We start from the raw sequence: 17533 nt of genomic DNA, 5'->3' as shown, positions 1-17533 counted from the left end.
TCTCTCTTTCTTTCCTTCTCTAATGTTTTTATCTTTGTTATATAAGACCTATCAATATTACACTGATCTATTCAGCGTAGACCTCTTACACTTAGAAACTGAAGCTTTTCTATTAGGTTTTACAAGGATTACTTCAGTAGCTTCTCTCCAGCATTCAGAATAATAATCATTTCTTAAGAGATTGAAAAAGAGCTCAAAATATTCATTCTTTAAGTAGGAATATGTGTTTTGAATAATTAAATAATTAATTGAATCAGGCTCTGCAGCAGTTTTAGTTGAACTTGAGAATATTACTGACTCTAGTTCATCATCTATAAGCTCAGGCCATTCCCAGTTATTTTCATCAATATATTCATGAAATGACGTACGCGTCGATAGAGATGGTCGTTTTTCTGTGCTCACTGTCCCACCCGCTGCTTTGTAACCGTCAACAGAACCGCTGGAGAAAGAACAAGACGAAGGAATGAGAAAAGGTGACTGCGCTGGGCTGGAAATTCCTGGCTTACGCACCACAATCACCAAGTTCTCAATCTGTTCATCTGGGAAGGTACTCTCATCTTCAATGGGTTTTCCTACATTCGCATTTTCATTTTGCCCCGTTACCGGCACATAAGCTGGCGAGAACTCGGGGGCAGCGGACGATAATACGGACTGATGCACGCGGGTATCAGAAGTGGCACCGTTCGACAACGAATAATGGGAAGGGATCGCGTTTCCGGAGATTTCGTGCAGTGACCCATTGCCATATGGCGCGGTGGTCTCTAGGTGACTCGAGTTCAAACCATCACTGTTCCCATCGTGAGCTGGAGTTGACAAAGAAAGTGGGGGAGGGCCTTCATTTTGGGCGGAAGGATCGCGATTTTCCATTGCGAGGATCCACTGTTCCCATTTCTCCCGTTTGCGAAGGCGATCATTTCCATCTTCCCCGGGTCTATACTCCACACTTTTCAGTTGGCGGCAGACAAGACGAAGGAAATCCATATCTTCGGTGAGGCTCTTAATCCGCTTGAAACCAGCGATAAAACTTAATAGAACAAAACCCTGTGAATCCATGTGTTTCCGCAAGAACAAGTCTTTGCAAAGATTGTCAACCGAGAAATAATACTCCCTGGAAATTCATTAGTTGAACTACGCTCAAGAGTGATTTGGGGGGTGCGGTTGGGCTGGGGCCTTACAGCTGCATTGAAATCATGCTCATTAGAGAGTGCTCCATATACGGATGATATGGAATCGCAGTCATTGGGCCTTGATGTAGCATGGGATAACCATACATCGTATTGAGGTTGGTTTGGATTGGATAGGGTGTAGGGCTATAGACTCTTGAGGATGGAAGGGATGGTGATCTCATATTGAGACCCCGGTTAGAACCATGTTGCTGGCCTCCATTCTGAGATGCCTGATGATGAGATCGGTGACGTTCACTAAGTGAGAACGGTTTTGTGCTTTGGAACTGGGATTGTCCAACTGGGGGGCTATGGTATTGGGAGTTATGAGCACCGCTATAGTTTGAATGTCCACCTCGGCCCCTATAGCCCCCACGGCCTCTCTCGGACCGAGATTCTCCACGCTCTCTACCATACTCACGATCGCGATGGAAGTCGTTACGTTCCCGTGGGTACTCTCTTTCTCGCTGGTTCGAGAATTCCCTATCCCTGGGGTGGAAAGGAGGCTCCTTGTAAAATTCTGCAGACCTTGGGCCGTTGTCAAAACGGCGCTCGTGGCCTGAGCTAAAGCGTGTGCCAGCATGAGAGTCTCCTTGGACACCGGCATGTCTTCCCGTATGTTCAGTGCCTCGCTGGGATGTCACGTTGGAATAGTCGTGGCTCCTACCAAAGCTCTTCGAGTTCTGTCGCTGGCGTGGGCCTGTTTCAGCAGCGGGATGATTGGTTTGAGTTTCACCACCGGTTGTTCCCCGAGGCTCCTCTGGAGCCTTTACACTTTTTGAGTCGCTACTAGCTCTATCCGGTCGGCTGTCATGTGGTGCTTTCTTTTCGTCTGGCGACAATGGCGCATTTACGCTACCCGTTCTTGCGGGTTGAGTGGTGCCAGATTGGTCCGAGTCAACACGTGTACCACTGCGACCCCTATCACTGGAACCAGTCTGTTTTGACCCGCCAGCGGCTGAAGCGGATGCAGGGACGCTTCGGTCACTACTGGATATGGCAGCAGAAGGGATGGGCGCCACTGCGCATACCTCCCTCTCTTCCGCCTCTAGAGGGTCTTCCACCTCTTCGTGCAGCCGGGGGGAGAGGAGTATTAAAAACAGCCGTCGGAACATAGGGGACGGGCATCCATTTCTCCTTCCCGCGCGATCCGGCGGTAGGAGCCTTTTCCTTCTCGGACTTCTCCGTCTTGTCGCTCTTTTCTTGGGCTTGCGGAATTCTTCGCCTTGTGCCAGCTGAGGGGTGGGCCACGAAGATGCATCGCCAACTGGAGGGAGGGTCTCTGCTGTTTCAATGTCAATATTTGTTGATATACTTGAACGAACGCCAGGTTTCCTGGAACCTATCGTAGTGTCAGAAGATTAAAGCTTGGGGAGGGGGAGAAATTAATCCTTACCTTCTTCCTTACTCTTACCGCTTTCGCTCGATTTTTTCTTGGCTATTGCCGCATCTGCCGCGACTTCAGAACCGCCAGCCTTCTTTCTGGGGCCACCCTTTGAACCTTCCGCACGGTTTTCGCTAGGAACGGACGACTTCGAGTTGAAAGGCTTGGCAGCAGCCGTCGTTGTCGATTTCAAGGCAGCACTAGCCTTGGCCTTTGCCTCTTGTGCTTCTCTCCTTTGTTGCCAGACATTTACTGCGGGGATGGGCGCAGCCTTCAATTCTTTTAGAACAGGAACATCCTTCTCCCAACCGTTTTCCTTCAATTTTTCCTTGCCCGATTCTCCACTTTCGCTCGACTTTTCGACGGTTCCTGAAACTTGCGACTGCTTGTCCCAGCTAGAGTCGGGTATGCCATTTGGAGTTCCAGAGGTATCGTCTTCTTTAGGCAGCGTTGTAGTAGATGTAGTTCCCACGCTTGGAGACGAAGTTCCGGAAGTAGCAGTCTTCCATGGCGCACCAGCAGCAGGTGGGGTGACTGTCGAATCTGAGGAGCGCTCAGAAGATGATTGCGATTTGTCGGTGGCATCAGCGGGTTCCGTGGCAACTGACGATGATTCCAAGTCCGTCGAAGAGGCGACAGTTCGGTTTGACCCATCCCCATCCACCGATCCAGTAGCTGTCCTATGGCTGCTCGGGTCTGACGATGTTGTGCTTGACTTGTTTTGCTTCTCAGCAACGATTTGCACGCTTGGAGGCGTAGAAAATCCCTTAGCGGCTTGGGCGTAGGAAAACGCGGGCATCTCTAGCCCAGGTCTGCTAGTTGAGGTTGACATTGTGGAATGCAAAAAATTATCAGTATTTTGCCACAACAAATCGACGTTGCGAGATGGCACGGGTTCTATGTCTAGATAGATGGAACTGAAAGGGTTTTATGTGCTGGACGAGTCCAGCAACTTGTTAAACGACTCCAACTGCCGGTCTGGCGGAAACGGACAACCTCCACCCTCTGGCTGCCCCACCAACAACTGTTGTCTCAAAACCCAGGAACGTCAAGAGCCTGTCGACTATCTATCGCGGAGGGGGAAAAACCGTGTTCACTAGATGGATGAGGCACTGGCGGGAAGGAGATCTTGGGGAAAGGATATTTTCGAAAACCGAGGATTCACAGCGAAAGAGAGACCTGAAGGGGGGTTTTACATTAGCGAACAGTTGGAGTTTGCGGTTGATTCAGGCTGGAAAAGCCTTAAACTAGGGAAAAACTGTCGAAGAATCTCCGAAGCAGCGAGACGTAGAATAGATAAGCGTGTGCAGGTCCTCCGCAATAAGCCCGAAGAGCTTGTCCAAGAAGAACAGAAAGGGGAGAGTGAACTGGAATTGCCGGAGGGACAGGGCAAAGGAGTGGGCAAGACGGCAAACCAGGGAGATAAGGAAGATTATTTTTTTTTTTTTTTTTTTTTTTTTTTTTTTTTTTTTTTTTGGTGTGTGGATGTTGGAGGAGAGGCGATGGATAGGATAGAGAGTGCGATCGCAACAACCGAAACACACGTACTTTTTTGATAAACAGCAACACAGGACACCCGTAAAGACAGGGAAGGATGGAGGGTCGAAATGGTTTGTGTTGTGATGAGTATCCCGAAGAAAAAAAAGCGCTGTGGGCTTTGTCCGGACGATCTCCTTTTTTTGGTGAAACGCCCCGAAAGGAAGCGCGATTGAAGGGGAAGAAGGCCTCTCTGGTTTGTTTTTTTTATTTTTATTTTTATTTTTATTTTTATTTTTATTTGTTTTGTCCCCTTTGGTCACCAAGAGCCAGCCAGCCCACCAAGAAGAGAGAGTCCCACGCGACGACAAGCGACGACGTCCAGACAGACGAGGAGGATTGAAGTGCGTGAGGGCGAAATCGAGGACGAGCTTGCAGCCACGCAACGACGTTGAGACAAGACAGACGGCGAATTGAGCGGCTATCTGACTATTTGGAGGTGCAAGCCTGTCGTTGATGAAGTTGCTGTTGTCTGGGGGAGGGAGGGAGGGGGTTGTGTTGGAGGTTGGAGAGCTGAAGGAGTGCGGGATGTTGTCAAGTTGAGAGGAAGAAAAAAAGGGAAAAAAGTTGAAAAAAAAAAAAAGGAACTAATTCGTTTGGTGGAGAGATTCGGGACAACAGGCAAAAAGGACGAAACCTTCACATATACACACACACACACACACACACTATAGTTATATTGCCCACAGCAGCGACAATAGCGAGTTTAGCACACTGAAAGACATAGGACGGAAAAGAAGACGGGCTTGGTTTTTCTTTTTTTATTTTAATTTTTTTAGGGAATCAAATAAAGAAATAAAATATAATATAATATAAAATGGGGAAGAAAAGTGAAGAATTTTGGGGGAGGGGGAAGTGTGAGGGGGGAAATGCCAAGTAAGGGCAGGCAAAAGAGGAGGATTGCGGGTTGAACAAGGAGAAGAGGACAAGAGGAGAGAGAGAGAAAAAAACACACGGCTCCAACGAAATTAAAATTTAAGCCGAGAGTAGTGAAGTGTGGACGCAGCAAAAAAAAAAAAAAAAAAAAAAAAAAAAAAAAAAAAACCGAAAAAAAAAGTCTTTCGTTGGCCCTGGGGCTAAGCATCATAAAAAAAGGCTGCTTGGGCTTGCCGAACGTCCGCGGCGGGCAGAAAAATGCTGAAAGGTGTTTTGAATTTGATCACAATAAATTGTTTCTGTTTTCCTCTTTGTCTTCTATATCCAGCAGTGGCAATGATAATCAGCCTGCAAATATAAAATAAAATATAATATAATATATTGGTTACACAACACATCAAGAACATTTAACTCTGATATATGTATTTAATTTGAATTTCCATTTTTCCATCTTATATATATTTTGATTTCTGAATATCTCGTATTCTAATAATTACTCTTTCAATGTTCTCCGCCACCTTTCATCAATGCGCGCTCTCTCTCTTTCTCTCTTTCTCTCTTTCTTTCTTTCTTTGCCATAAATATTCCCCTGTTCTTTATTCTTCCCCAGTTTGCTAGCTGTGTGCTACTGTTACAGTTGGTACATTTCTCTCTCTCTCTCTGCCCCCAGAGATATTTCTTCATGTTAGTCCCACATGTAATAATGCTCGTGTCAAGTTCAAGTACACTAAACAGTCACCCTGCTAGCTGCCTCTCTTCTGCACGCCCTTTAATCTAACTCACCATCGTAGTGATGCTTCTGCTTGTATGTACCTCCAGGCAGTTAGTTTTTAGTTGGTTAGACAACTTGACCCTGCGCACTTCTCTCAGAAGAGAGCTGCTCTTGTTGCCATGTTGAGATGAAACAAAATTGGACTATTTAACTACACCCGAAGTTTCAATTCCTCAGCACTCAACCATGTTTTTATTTTGATAGTTTTTGCCAAATCCCCATTGCCTCATTCATTCATTCATTCATCCATTCATCCTCTTTTGTGTATTTATATCGAGCGCGGCGCCTGGTTGACTCTTGCTCTAGCCCAACCATGACTTGTATGTACTAGACTGCAACATCCGCTACATTGTTAACTTGCAACCATCCCGCTCCATATCCTAAGTAATAAGCTGAATCTCCAGTCTTGATACGGATTATTCCCTTAAGAGCTATGACACTGCTCCGACCTCATGCCATTGGTCCCATCCAGCTCGTTCTTTAAACATGTTATACCCGTCTCTCGAACATACTATCCATATATATACCCATGCCATGCCTCTTCAATGAAAGCTAACTCACGGTTTGATATCCCTGTTTCGAAACACCCCCATGTGTATCTCTCTGCCATGGCCGCGGGCTCATTCTTGAACAAAAATTTCTGGTTTCAAAAGATTTTTTTTTCTCTTTCCTTTTCCTTTACGGAGTACTTTTGAAACAAACACATAATTTGCAACCCTTCTCCTCATATCATATTCTTACTTGGCTGAAAACATCCTGCTGATTGGGGGAAAAATTCTTAATGCGTCTCGTCTCTTCATCTACGCTGGTATAACTTGTTGCAGCTTCAAAACAGGACCATTCGGCCATTCGAGCCAGGGCCTGTGGCTATGATGACTATGATGACTATGTCTACGCAAGAATGCAAAACATTGAAGTCTTGATGTTAACTATGTAACTATGTCATTTTTGTTATTCATACTTCACTCTAGACCTACTCCTTCAAATCATCATAATTTTTCACCTTATCTCTTCTCATCATCATTATTATTCATCATTCATTCATCATGGAAGTTCAAAATAAAAGTAACACAATAATAATAATCACAAGAATAAGAATCACAACAAGAATAGACATACACACAAACACACACACACAAGAAATTGAACACGTAGGAAACACCACATACAAGAATCATCACTAAGAATTTGAACACTTGAGGGATGTGGCGGAGGCCAGATATATCCATATGAGAAGAACGTAGGGTTAATTTACGGTGATTACACCATGGATCCACCATTCCACCCATGTCACATGTTGCTGATTGTAACACATGTTCCATCATTATATTCAGTGACATGTTTCTGAATATTAAATGTCAAGATAATGTTGAGATAGTGCAGAACTTTCTAATATCATCATAACACTACTCAGTAATCATGTAATTGACAGATATCATTATCAGAATACTACTAAGATACTACAAGACACTGTATACTGTTCTGTCAGTGAAATCAATACTATTAAGCAAGTTAGTTATCTATTACTCAGTACAATGACTACTATTTATTAACTATCTATTCTATCTAAAGAAATGAGATATCTCAATTATAATATAAATATCTTATTATCTGAGACTTATATACTAAATAATCATCATTTTCATCATTATTCTGTATCAGAATGTTATATAATACTGTCTTTCAAATTATCAGCAGTTCAATAATAGTGTAATTGTTAGAATTCTCTTATAAAATCAGCAGATTCAGTAGATAATTATATATAATATAATATAGAGAAATAAGTGTAAAGAAAATTCACTTAACTTCTTTTATTTTATAAATAAATATAATTATAATTCAGTCAAGCTCTGCTTTTTAATATTGAATAATATTCTCTTTTATAAGAGAGATTTGATAAATACAATTTCTAATTTATATATTAGTAAGTTAATAACTGATTAATTAATTAATTAATTGATTGATTGAATAGATATATTAAACTGAGAATATTAACTTATTATAGAAAAATATTAAACAGTGATCTGATTTTAAAACTAAGAGTTTATTTTAATCAGTATCATAGAATTCTTATAGCTTATTAAGAAATAAATGAAGTAATTTAAGCTTGAAGAGATTTATAAATTATATATTAACTTTCTCTGATATCTTGTTTAATAATAGATAATTAAAAATCTTCAGAGTAATATAATCTTTTATTAACTTTAACTTAATAGAGTAGTTCAGTAAATTATTATTCTTATCTTCAGCTTCTATATTTATTCTTAGTAGATTATTGAATAGTACTGAGTAAACTGTATATAAATCTTGAATTTTCTGTATCAGATATATATCAGAGCTGTTAAAGAAATCTCTTAATACTAGTTATAAAGTTCAGTGAAAGCTCTTCTATAAGAGTAGTGTTTTTTTTATATCTTAATAATTTAGTCACTGCACTAGATTTTTATAGTCTTAATACTTATTCTCTTCTATCAGAATATTATAGTTATTGAATACTATATATTCTTTAATCTACTTAATATAGTGTAAATTAATATATATATTCAGCTGTCTCTTTATATACTATATAAGCTTTACTTTTTTTATATAATCACTGATATATATGATGACAGTGCTTATAATTAAAGCAGAAAATAATTGATAATTAATAACTGAATCAGCTTAAGATAACTTAAATATTACTGCTGCTCTGACTGCTGCTTTAATAAGAAATTATAGTTATCAGCAGACTCTCAGTATAATTTAATAAATTACTTCAGAATTATTTTCTCTCAGTGATTGAGATAATAATAGACTATTACTTCTTATAATAGCTGTATATATCTGAATAATAAGATTAATAAGTGATTGATTTACTGCTGAAAATATTATAGAAATAATCTACTTAATTACTGAACTAAGTCATTTCTCTCTAAGCTCATATTATAAGATAAGAGATATAATAATTAAGACTTAGATATACTTCTGAAGTTAATACTTCTTAAGATGAGTAATTAGTAACTGAAAATAATTTTAATTATAAGAAAAAGAAAATATCTGCAATATTTAGAAGTATTCTAGCTAATTATATAGTAATAAGACAGAACAGATCAGTAATAAGTATAAAATTTCTGATATTTTAGTAAACTCACTATAGTATGAATCAGAAGAAAAAAAGAACATTAAATTCAAACTTAATTATATTTGAAAAAGAGACACTGTCTATACTGTTATACTCTACTCTGAACACATTTATTCTCTGTGTATGAAATTTGACAGATTATTCAGTTTAGACTGAAGATATTATATATAATAGTGAAATTAACTGTTATTATATAGATTATAGTTCAGATTCAGCTGATTTTTATCATTAATAAAGCAGCTTCAGTATAATCTTCTTACAGTTAATTCTTTGATCTCTGTATTACTATTTTACTGCAGCATATCTTTAAGAAATGTAATATAAGATATAATAATTCTTATCTTTTCTTCACTGATATTTATCATAACTCTTTTCTCAGGTTTAATGAGAAAGAACTAAGTCTAACTCTTTTGAATAAAGAGATTAAACCCAGTTTGAATGTCAAATGACTAGAAGTATGATTAAACTCCAAGTTGAATTTTAAATATCATATTCAACAAGGAATCATCAAGGCAGAGAGACTACTGAATAGTATAATCAGACTATCAAATACTGAGAGAGGTCTATTCTTTCAGCCTATGAGATAATTATACATAGCCTGTATTATCTCAGTAGCTGATTATAAAGTTCAAGTTTAATGAAACAAACAAGGTAACTTTACTGAACTCTTTCAAAGTCTATAAAACAGAGCTTTGAGAAGAATTCTGAGAGCATTCAAATCATCTTCTATTAAAGCAATGGAAATTGAAGCTTCAATTCCACCTCCTGCTATTCAATTTGAAAAGACCTGTATAAACTATGATCTGAGAGTCATGAAGATGAGCTCAAATCATATAATCAGAGAAAGAGTCTTTTCTTCATTTTCATCAGTTAACTCAGGAAATGAATTGAATTGAAATAGATTTCTTGATTGAAATGAGAATAATACTTTAAAGAAAATGTTCTCTCAACTGTATAGACTATGTTCACTTATTAAAAATCAATTTTCTTCATTAAATGTTGAGAAAATTGATCATGAGAAGATATCTCTCTGAAAAGAAAGGCTGAAATCTCTCATAGACTTATAAGTAAGTGAACTATCTAAAGAGAGAGAATATGAACAGCATTTGAAGAAGATCTCTACAATCAATATAAAAGACTCTATTCTGATTTACTGAGATGACTCAAAAAATGAGAATTTGAATAGATTAGATACAGGCATTGCTTATACTGAAGATAATATCAATTTTATCTCAGATTTCTGAAATTTAGACTGTGAATCTGAAGTCTTTGATGCTGAAGTATTTGCAATAGTGAAAGCTTTCAAACTCATTGAAATAAAATCTCATAAAAGAGGAAATAGTTTGAAAGAGGCATGAATATTCTCTGATAGTCAAGCTGCTTTAAAAAGACTTAGAAATAGTCAGATTCATAATAATCAAATGAATCTTGAACTGATTTTAAACTTTGTTTTGAAAATTCAAAAGAGAAGAACATCAAAACTGATAATTCATCTGCATTGAATTCCTGCTCATATGAATATTCATGATAATGAATTGACTGATTTAGCTGTAAAAAAGAGTTTAGAATTAATCAGATCTATTCAAAAAACAGTGTTCTGATCTTTTATAAAGAGAAAGATAAAAGAACCTTGTTTAAACAAGTGAAATGAAAGCTGACAGAAACAAAAGAAGAGCATATATTATTCAAGATTTGAGACAAAATCAAAGTGAAAATCTTGTTTAATTAAATGTAAAAAGAAAATATTCTCATCTATAATTCAGCTGAAACTAAGACATGATTATTTCAAATTCTACATACAAAGATTTGATGATAGATTTGATTCAACAGAGTGCTCATTCTGCAATGCAAATGAAAATCCTGAGTATATTGTAATGCATTGTGCATTATACAATAGTCTCAGAGTCAGATTAAAGAAGAAGTATGATTTAAATCAATTAAATATGAGATTCTTATTCTTAACTGAGATAGAAATTAAATACTTAATAGACTTTATATCAGAAACTTAAGCAGCTATAAGAAAATGACTGAATTCAGAAGTATCTGAATATGAAGAGGTGGAAATTGATTAGATATAGTCTGTTAAAACAGCTATATACTATCTTTTAATAATTTTATTTTGTTATAGTCTCTCTTTACTGTACTTGTTTCTTTCTGTTTCTTTCTATCTATCTATTTAATGTGTCTATCTTTAAGACTATGTTCTCTTTTCCTTTGTCATGATATTTTCAAATGGTTTCAAAGTATCAGAAGATGTTGAATTACTGCAGTTTGTAAACAGTTTTTGTATTCTGAGCTGGAATTTTCCGATTTTGCATATCTGAAATTGATAAATGTATAATAGTTGACTCTATAGATATAGGAAAAACTCTGAGATCTAAAGGTTCTCAGGTAGATGTTATAGTCTCTGACTGTATACATCTATAATTGAAGAATAATAATAATAATAATAATCATCATAACTCTCTTATAATTTAATATAAATAAGTCATGTGATAATACAGTAACAGTGTCAGAAAAATTGATATTATAAGAATCAAAGATTAGAGTAAAAATATTGTTTCACTTCAAGTGCTCAACAGCATTTAGTGTAGAAATTATATAAAAACTCATTAAGCTTCAGTATATATTTTAATATAAATTAAATTCATCAATAAATAATTGATATAACAGAGAAATAACTTGTATATTAGAGTAAAATATACTTTTCAAAAGATCTTAATCATATGTCACAATTTTTAACTCAGTCTGAATCAGTGAAGATTTACAATATAATTATATCTTAATAACTTCAGTTTTAATTCTCATGACTCAGTGAAGAAAATACTGATCTTGACTCTTATATACTGATAGATCAAAACTCAATTCAAATACTGTACTTATATAAATATTAAGTTGATCAAGAACTTGAATAATTAAGATATATTTTATCTTATTCTTCATTGTGATTATTTTGAAGAGACTAAATAATGAATTTAAGAACAGTAATCTTTGTATAGTCTGCAGAGTATAGTAAACAGCTTCTTGAACTTTCAGAACTATTATATAAGATTTCATATCTGAATATCAGTGATCATATCTGATAAAATATACTCTCTTAATATAAGATATATCATTTAACTCTGATTTATAAAAGCATTTGAGATTCTCACACTGATATCAAATAAAATCAGAAGAAAAAATAGGTTTATTTAATGAATATTATATAAAGTTATTAGAATAATATTTGACTGAGCCTCTCTAACTGTGAGATTATCATAACTCTGTGAGATTGTTGACAATTTCTGTCATTTCTATATACATTTGTCACTGAAAAGTTGGGGATTTGAGAAGAGTAGATATCAAGAAAATCAGATTTTAAAAGTAGAGTAATCTTATGAAGAATTCAGTGAGGTTTTTCTGAGCAGAACTCAGAGTTAGTATTTACATTGATAATACTATTGAAATTAAGGTTTTCTTAACTGACAAAATCAGAAATTATGCTCTGTATTACTTTTTCAGAGTTAATAGATCTTTAGAGAGTAGGTTTATCAGCAATGTATTCTTCAATAAACACAGAATTTACAGTAGTGATTTGTAGTTTTTTTAGAAAATATCTGACTCTTTAGCTCAGAGTCTCATTGTCAGAATAAATGAATTTATTTCAAAGTTACTGTGTTTATGAGATATATTAATTACTGAATCAGAATTAATAAATTAATCAGTAATAGTAACAGCAATAGCATCACCAGCTGATATTTTAATATTATCAGTAACTGACTCATCAGAATTGTCTTAATCATCATTTTTAAGAATATTCTTCTCAGCAGCTGCTTTCAAAAGTCACTTAATATACTCAATATTATCAGCAGCATTCTCATTATATAACTCTGTCTTTAGAGAATATTAGTTTTTATAATAATAGAGACATCAAAAGTGATAAACTTACTGAGAATAGTAATACTTCTTCACTGAGAGCATCATTGTCTGAATCACTATCAGTGAAATCTTCATTTACAGTTTTCAGAGAAGAGAGACTCTGATGTTGAAATTTCAATTGATTATTTCTGAATTCTTGTCTAGAGACGGAGAGTAGATAGTGTTTTAAATTTCAATTAAACAGATATGACATTTTGCTTTCTGATATGATTTATAGAAAAAAGTTGTGTAGTTGAAAAGATATGAATGAAGTGAATAAGTGATCTTGATAAAATAAAGAGATAAGATTGAATTACTGAAAAGAGATATATTAATATAAGCTGCAATCAGTGATAAACATTATCTTAATATTAATAATTATACTTTCTTTATTATATTTCTGCAAGTAGCTGATTATTTTATCAGAATACTATGAAAATTCTATCAAAATTCTGAAAATAAGTATGATCATAGATCTCAGTTTAATAGATCTCTCTGAACTCTCTCATCTGATAGGTTTACTGAGACAAATCACTGATTTCAAAAGAAATCATATATTGATATATCTGTATCATAGAATGAACATAATGACATCAAGGAAAAATATCAGACAGATAAGAAATCAAATTCATTTCTGATATTCAGTGATCTGTCAAAGAGATGTCACTGAATTCAGCACTCAGATGCAGAAGTGTATGAGAAGAAAATTCAGCTGACAGAATAAAAGCTCTGTATTGAAATCAGATGAATGTATTTTCTTACATTCTTAAAGAACAATCTGAACAAGACAGTTACAGAGATGATGAAAATAAAGGATAAAATCTTATACATATTCTCATCAAGCTGAATTACAATGCTTGATACAATAAAGACATGAAAGTCAAGAACATTGAAAGAAATGAAGATAAGTATTTTCAGTATTTCAGATCTTAGTAAGAATCTCAACTTTTTAATGAGATATATTAAGTCTCTGATGAGATATCTTGATCTTTCAGCACAATATCTTAAATCTCTACTGAAATATAACAAACTTTCAGTGAGATATAATAAACTCTCAATGAGATATCTTAAATCTCTGCTGAAATATATCAACTTTTTAGTGAGATATCAAAACTTGTCTGATCAACTTAGCTAACCATTTATTAATATAGAATCATGTTTAATAAGAGAAGATAAAAAGCAGAGAAAGTTCAGTAATAATTGAATTGTATAACTGCTATAAAGAGTTGATAATCTTTGACTATTTTTGTGATTTATTTACTGCTGAAAAGTTCTTCTTGATTTTTTACTGAGTGTGAGAAATCATTGACTTTAATTGATTCTCTGAGTGAGAACAATGATATATGAAATGTAAGTTAACATCAGTTTAAAAAACATCAGACTGAGAAACAAGAAACTGATTCTGAAAAATAGAGATATATACAAATCTGACAACTCAAGTCAAAATATTTGATGATGCTGATATAAATAAAAATTCCATCAGAGCTATGCTACAATGACAAGATATTGTGACATTTTGAGATCTTATAAGTGATGTTTCTGAATATTGATAAATTATCAGAGATGATTTTACAGAGATAATTCAGAATACTTTGACAGTTAAAAAAAAATATATGATAAAAGATGCATAGAAGAAGATGTGAAAAAAGATAAAATTTTTAGATACACTTTTAACAAAAGACAGGCCTGTGATGTAGAGTGTTTAGTGATACAGAGAGTTCTGATATAATCTATTTCTATTTCAATATATTTAGTTTTCTATAAGTTTTATATATAAATTAGTTAATATATACTTTAATATATATAATTAGAATATATCTGTCTTGATATTCACTGATGAAAATTGTCATATTCTCTAAAATTTATATGATTATAACTGCAGAAGAATCACTGATTTCACTGTATTAGAAAATCTTCTTATTCATCTGAAATTCTGTAGATATATTTCTAACAGTATATTAAACACTTTTTCCTGATTAATAGAAATGATTTTATATTCAAAATAGCTGTAGTTCATTCAATGATAGTCTGTGTAAAAAGTATTTATTCTGAAAATAAGATATGAATGAAATCTGTCAGATATACTGATTAATTGTGTTCAGAAGTCTTCTGAAATATGAAAGTATTTATTACATAGTAATATAAAAGAATTAATAATATATATAAAGAAGATATTAACTTATCATTCTTTATTTCTTTTCTTTCTTCTTTCTTCTCACAATCATATCATAATACAAATATTGATTTATCAGCTTATTCAGCTCACTCAGTCTTTTCTCATCTTTAGTAAGATTAGTATTCTGTCAGTTGTAATAGAAAGCTTTAAGAATCAAAAGTTCTAATATAAGATACTGTGTGTGCATAGTACAGTAAGAATATCAGTGAATCATTGTATCAGTATTAACAACAGTATCAATAATAGTATTAATAACAGTAATAATAACAGTAACAATAACAATAATAGCAGTATAAATGATCAGTGATACTCTCAAGTGTATGCATGCAGCAGCTGCAAAAGTATAAGAGAAAGAGACAGTGATCAGGCTGAAAACTCTCAATCAGTCAGATAAGTCAATAATATATGAATATTATATCTTATATATCTTTCTCTGTTATATTGATACTGTTTATAACAAAGTTGAAGAAAGTACAAAGTTATGTTTAAACTGTAATTATAAAAAGAAAGATTGTGTAATATACTCTAATGAATTTAAAGATGAAATTGAAAATCTAGTCTGAACTCATGAGTTTTATCTTACTATCTCAACAGTTATAAAGAAATCTGTCAAGTCAGTCATACTGAAGATAGTGAAGAATTTATTCAAGTAAATCAAGAAAATAAAGATACACTGACAGAAAGCAGAAAATTAAAAAATGAAGAGTATAGCTATTATGTTAAAAGTCTTGAATATATCTATCAGTTCTGCTGAAAAAGTCAAACTTGAAATTAAGAATATCAAGTTAAATATTGAAAGAGTCAAATTGAAGATTGAAAAGAAGAAAATCAATATGAAGAAGAAAATTATTATTGAAAAGATAAAATTAAATATTAAAAATATAAAGCTTACTGTTTAGTGAGAGATTTTAAGATTAGTTAATAATTATTATAAGAATTAAAAAGTAATAATAAAGAATCTTATAAACTTGACTAACAGTGTCAGAGAGAAAGTACAGCACATTTTCATTGAAATATATGAAATAATAAATTAATTTAAAATAATTATTAAACTTCTCAGTAATACAGTTGATAAGAGCAGTAGTGATAAGAAATCTATTAATAGTGATAATTCTCTTTCTTTCTCTGTAATCTTTATCAGTCTCTCTACTAGTACTACTAATTCTCTTCTCTTCTTCTTCTTTAATCTTCTAACTCTGATAAGTGTTCTGAGTCTCTGAACTTATGAAATAATCACTAAAACAGTAAGCTAGAGTCAGTGAAATGATTCTCAGATTTATTCAGAGATTAATAATTATATAAACTTTCAAACACTCAGCATCTGATCACTCTGAAATCTTAACTTTTAAATGTCAGATAACTGATGACAGTGTCTCTCAGATTATGATAAATTTGTAAATCTCAATTCACAAGTTCAGTGATATAGTCAATGAGAGTAACATGACTAGAAATAAAGACTATGAAAGAAACTTGATTCAGTCAATTTAAGAGAATTTAGATAGAAGTGTTCATGATTTTCAATAGAGAATGATACTGATAAATGAGACAGTTTTAAGAATTAGTGATTATATAGATTAGAATCAGTGACATGATTAATATAATAATTGATTTTTTCAGTTTATCACTTATTTACAGTGATTCCATTATTCATTCACCATTATACTATGATTTATGACTCAGTGACTGTGTCGCTGATTGAAATGATGAAACAATCATAATCCGGTCGTGTAATAACCCTACGTTCTTCCCGGTTCAATATATGCAGGGAAGCCCGGTGAAAGGTTGTTTCAATCCGAGATTGCTGACTGAGATCCCTACTTCACTACGGAGTACTATAGACTACTATATTCAACAATATTAAAGCAATAAGATTTTTAGATTAAATACTATACATTAAAATTATACATGGAATATGATTAATTCAGAAAACAATTTGTGAACTTAATAATTCACTTAAAACAAGACACTTGCATTTTTATATTTATAGAGCTGCTCCGCGGCATGCGAGTAATACTTGACAATTATTATTATTATTCTTCAATTATAGATATATGCAGTCAGAGACTATAACATCTACCTGAGTTTTTCTAGTATTTATAAAGCTAACTATTGTACATTTATCAATTTCAGATATTGTAAGAAGTCCCGCTTCTCACGGATTCTTTACCTCTATTTCTATCTCTTATGTAATTAATAGAGTTAGTGACTCTTGACTACACACAACTATATAGACTAAAGTTCATGACTACTATTCATAACTCAGCTTGAATACTATTATATATTTAATCTCTATATTTATCTTTCTGCTGTGAATACTTCTAGTAGCTATTAATATATATTATATCAAGCTGTAAATACCTGAATAATTGTCTATAAGTACTTATTCTTATATTTCAAGCTTTATCAGTCAGTAATCACTTATTATAATTAATAGAATTAAAAATGTATATACTTTAATCTCTATAAACTCTACTATAGATACTCAGAAGTAGCTATCTAAATTATAAATAACTTCTATAAAAGAAGTCTTAGAGACCTGAATCCATACTTTTAGAATATTATTATTGACGGCTGCGCCCGATCATTATATAGACTATTACTTTACACT

General features: G+C 33.7%; 1 protein-coding gene across 3 annotated transcripts; it reads right to left on the bottom strand.

Moving 5' to 3' along the window:
- Positions 1-361: 361 nt before the first annotated feature.
- Positions 362-5085, bottom strand: BDBG_05926 (La domain-containing protein; the record flags this gene model as incomplete). 3 transcript variants are annotated; one of them, XM_031722366.1, is made up of 5 exons in its annotated part: positions 362-416; positions 577-1108; positions 1176-2448; positions 2560-3726; positions 4096-5085. In XM_031722366.1, the coding sequence occupies 4 exons, from the start codon at positions 3377-3379 to the stop codon at positions 399-401; spliced, it is 2643 nt and encodes an 880-aa protein (XP_031579240.1). In that variant the 3' UTR covers positions 362-398. The 3 variants fall into 3 exon arrangements, with proteins under 3 accessions (XP_031579240.1, XP_031579238.1, XP_031579239.1); XM_031722364.1 differs by lacking the exon at positions 4096-5085 and having other exon boundaries at positions 390-413; positions 511-1108; positions 1176-2505; positions 2560-3379; XM_031722365.1 differs by lacking the exon at positions 4096-5085 and having other exon boundaries at positions 390-413; positions 1176-2505; positions 2560-3379.
- Between the last annotated feature and the right edge of the window lie 12448 nt (positions 5086-17533).

The sequence above is a fragment of the Blastomyces gilchristii genome, assembly GCF_000003855.2.
Source record: "Blastomyces gilchristii SLH14081 genomic scaffold supercont1.12, whole genome shotgun sequence".
NCBI lineage: Eukaryota > Fungi > Ascomycota > Eurotiomycetes > Onygenales > Ajellomycetaceae > Blastomyces > Blastomyces gilchristii.
This window is presented reverse-complemented; position numbering and strand designations above follow the sequence as displayed.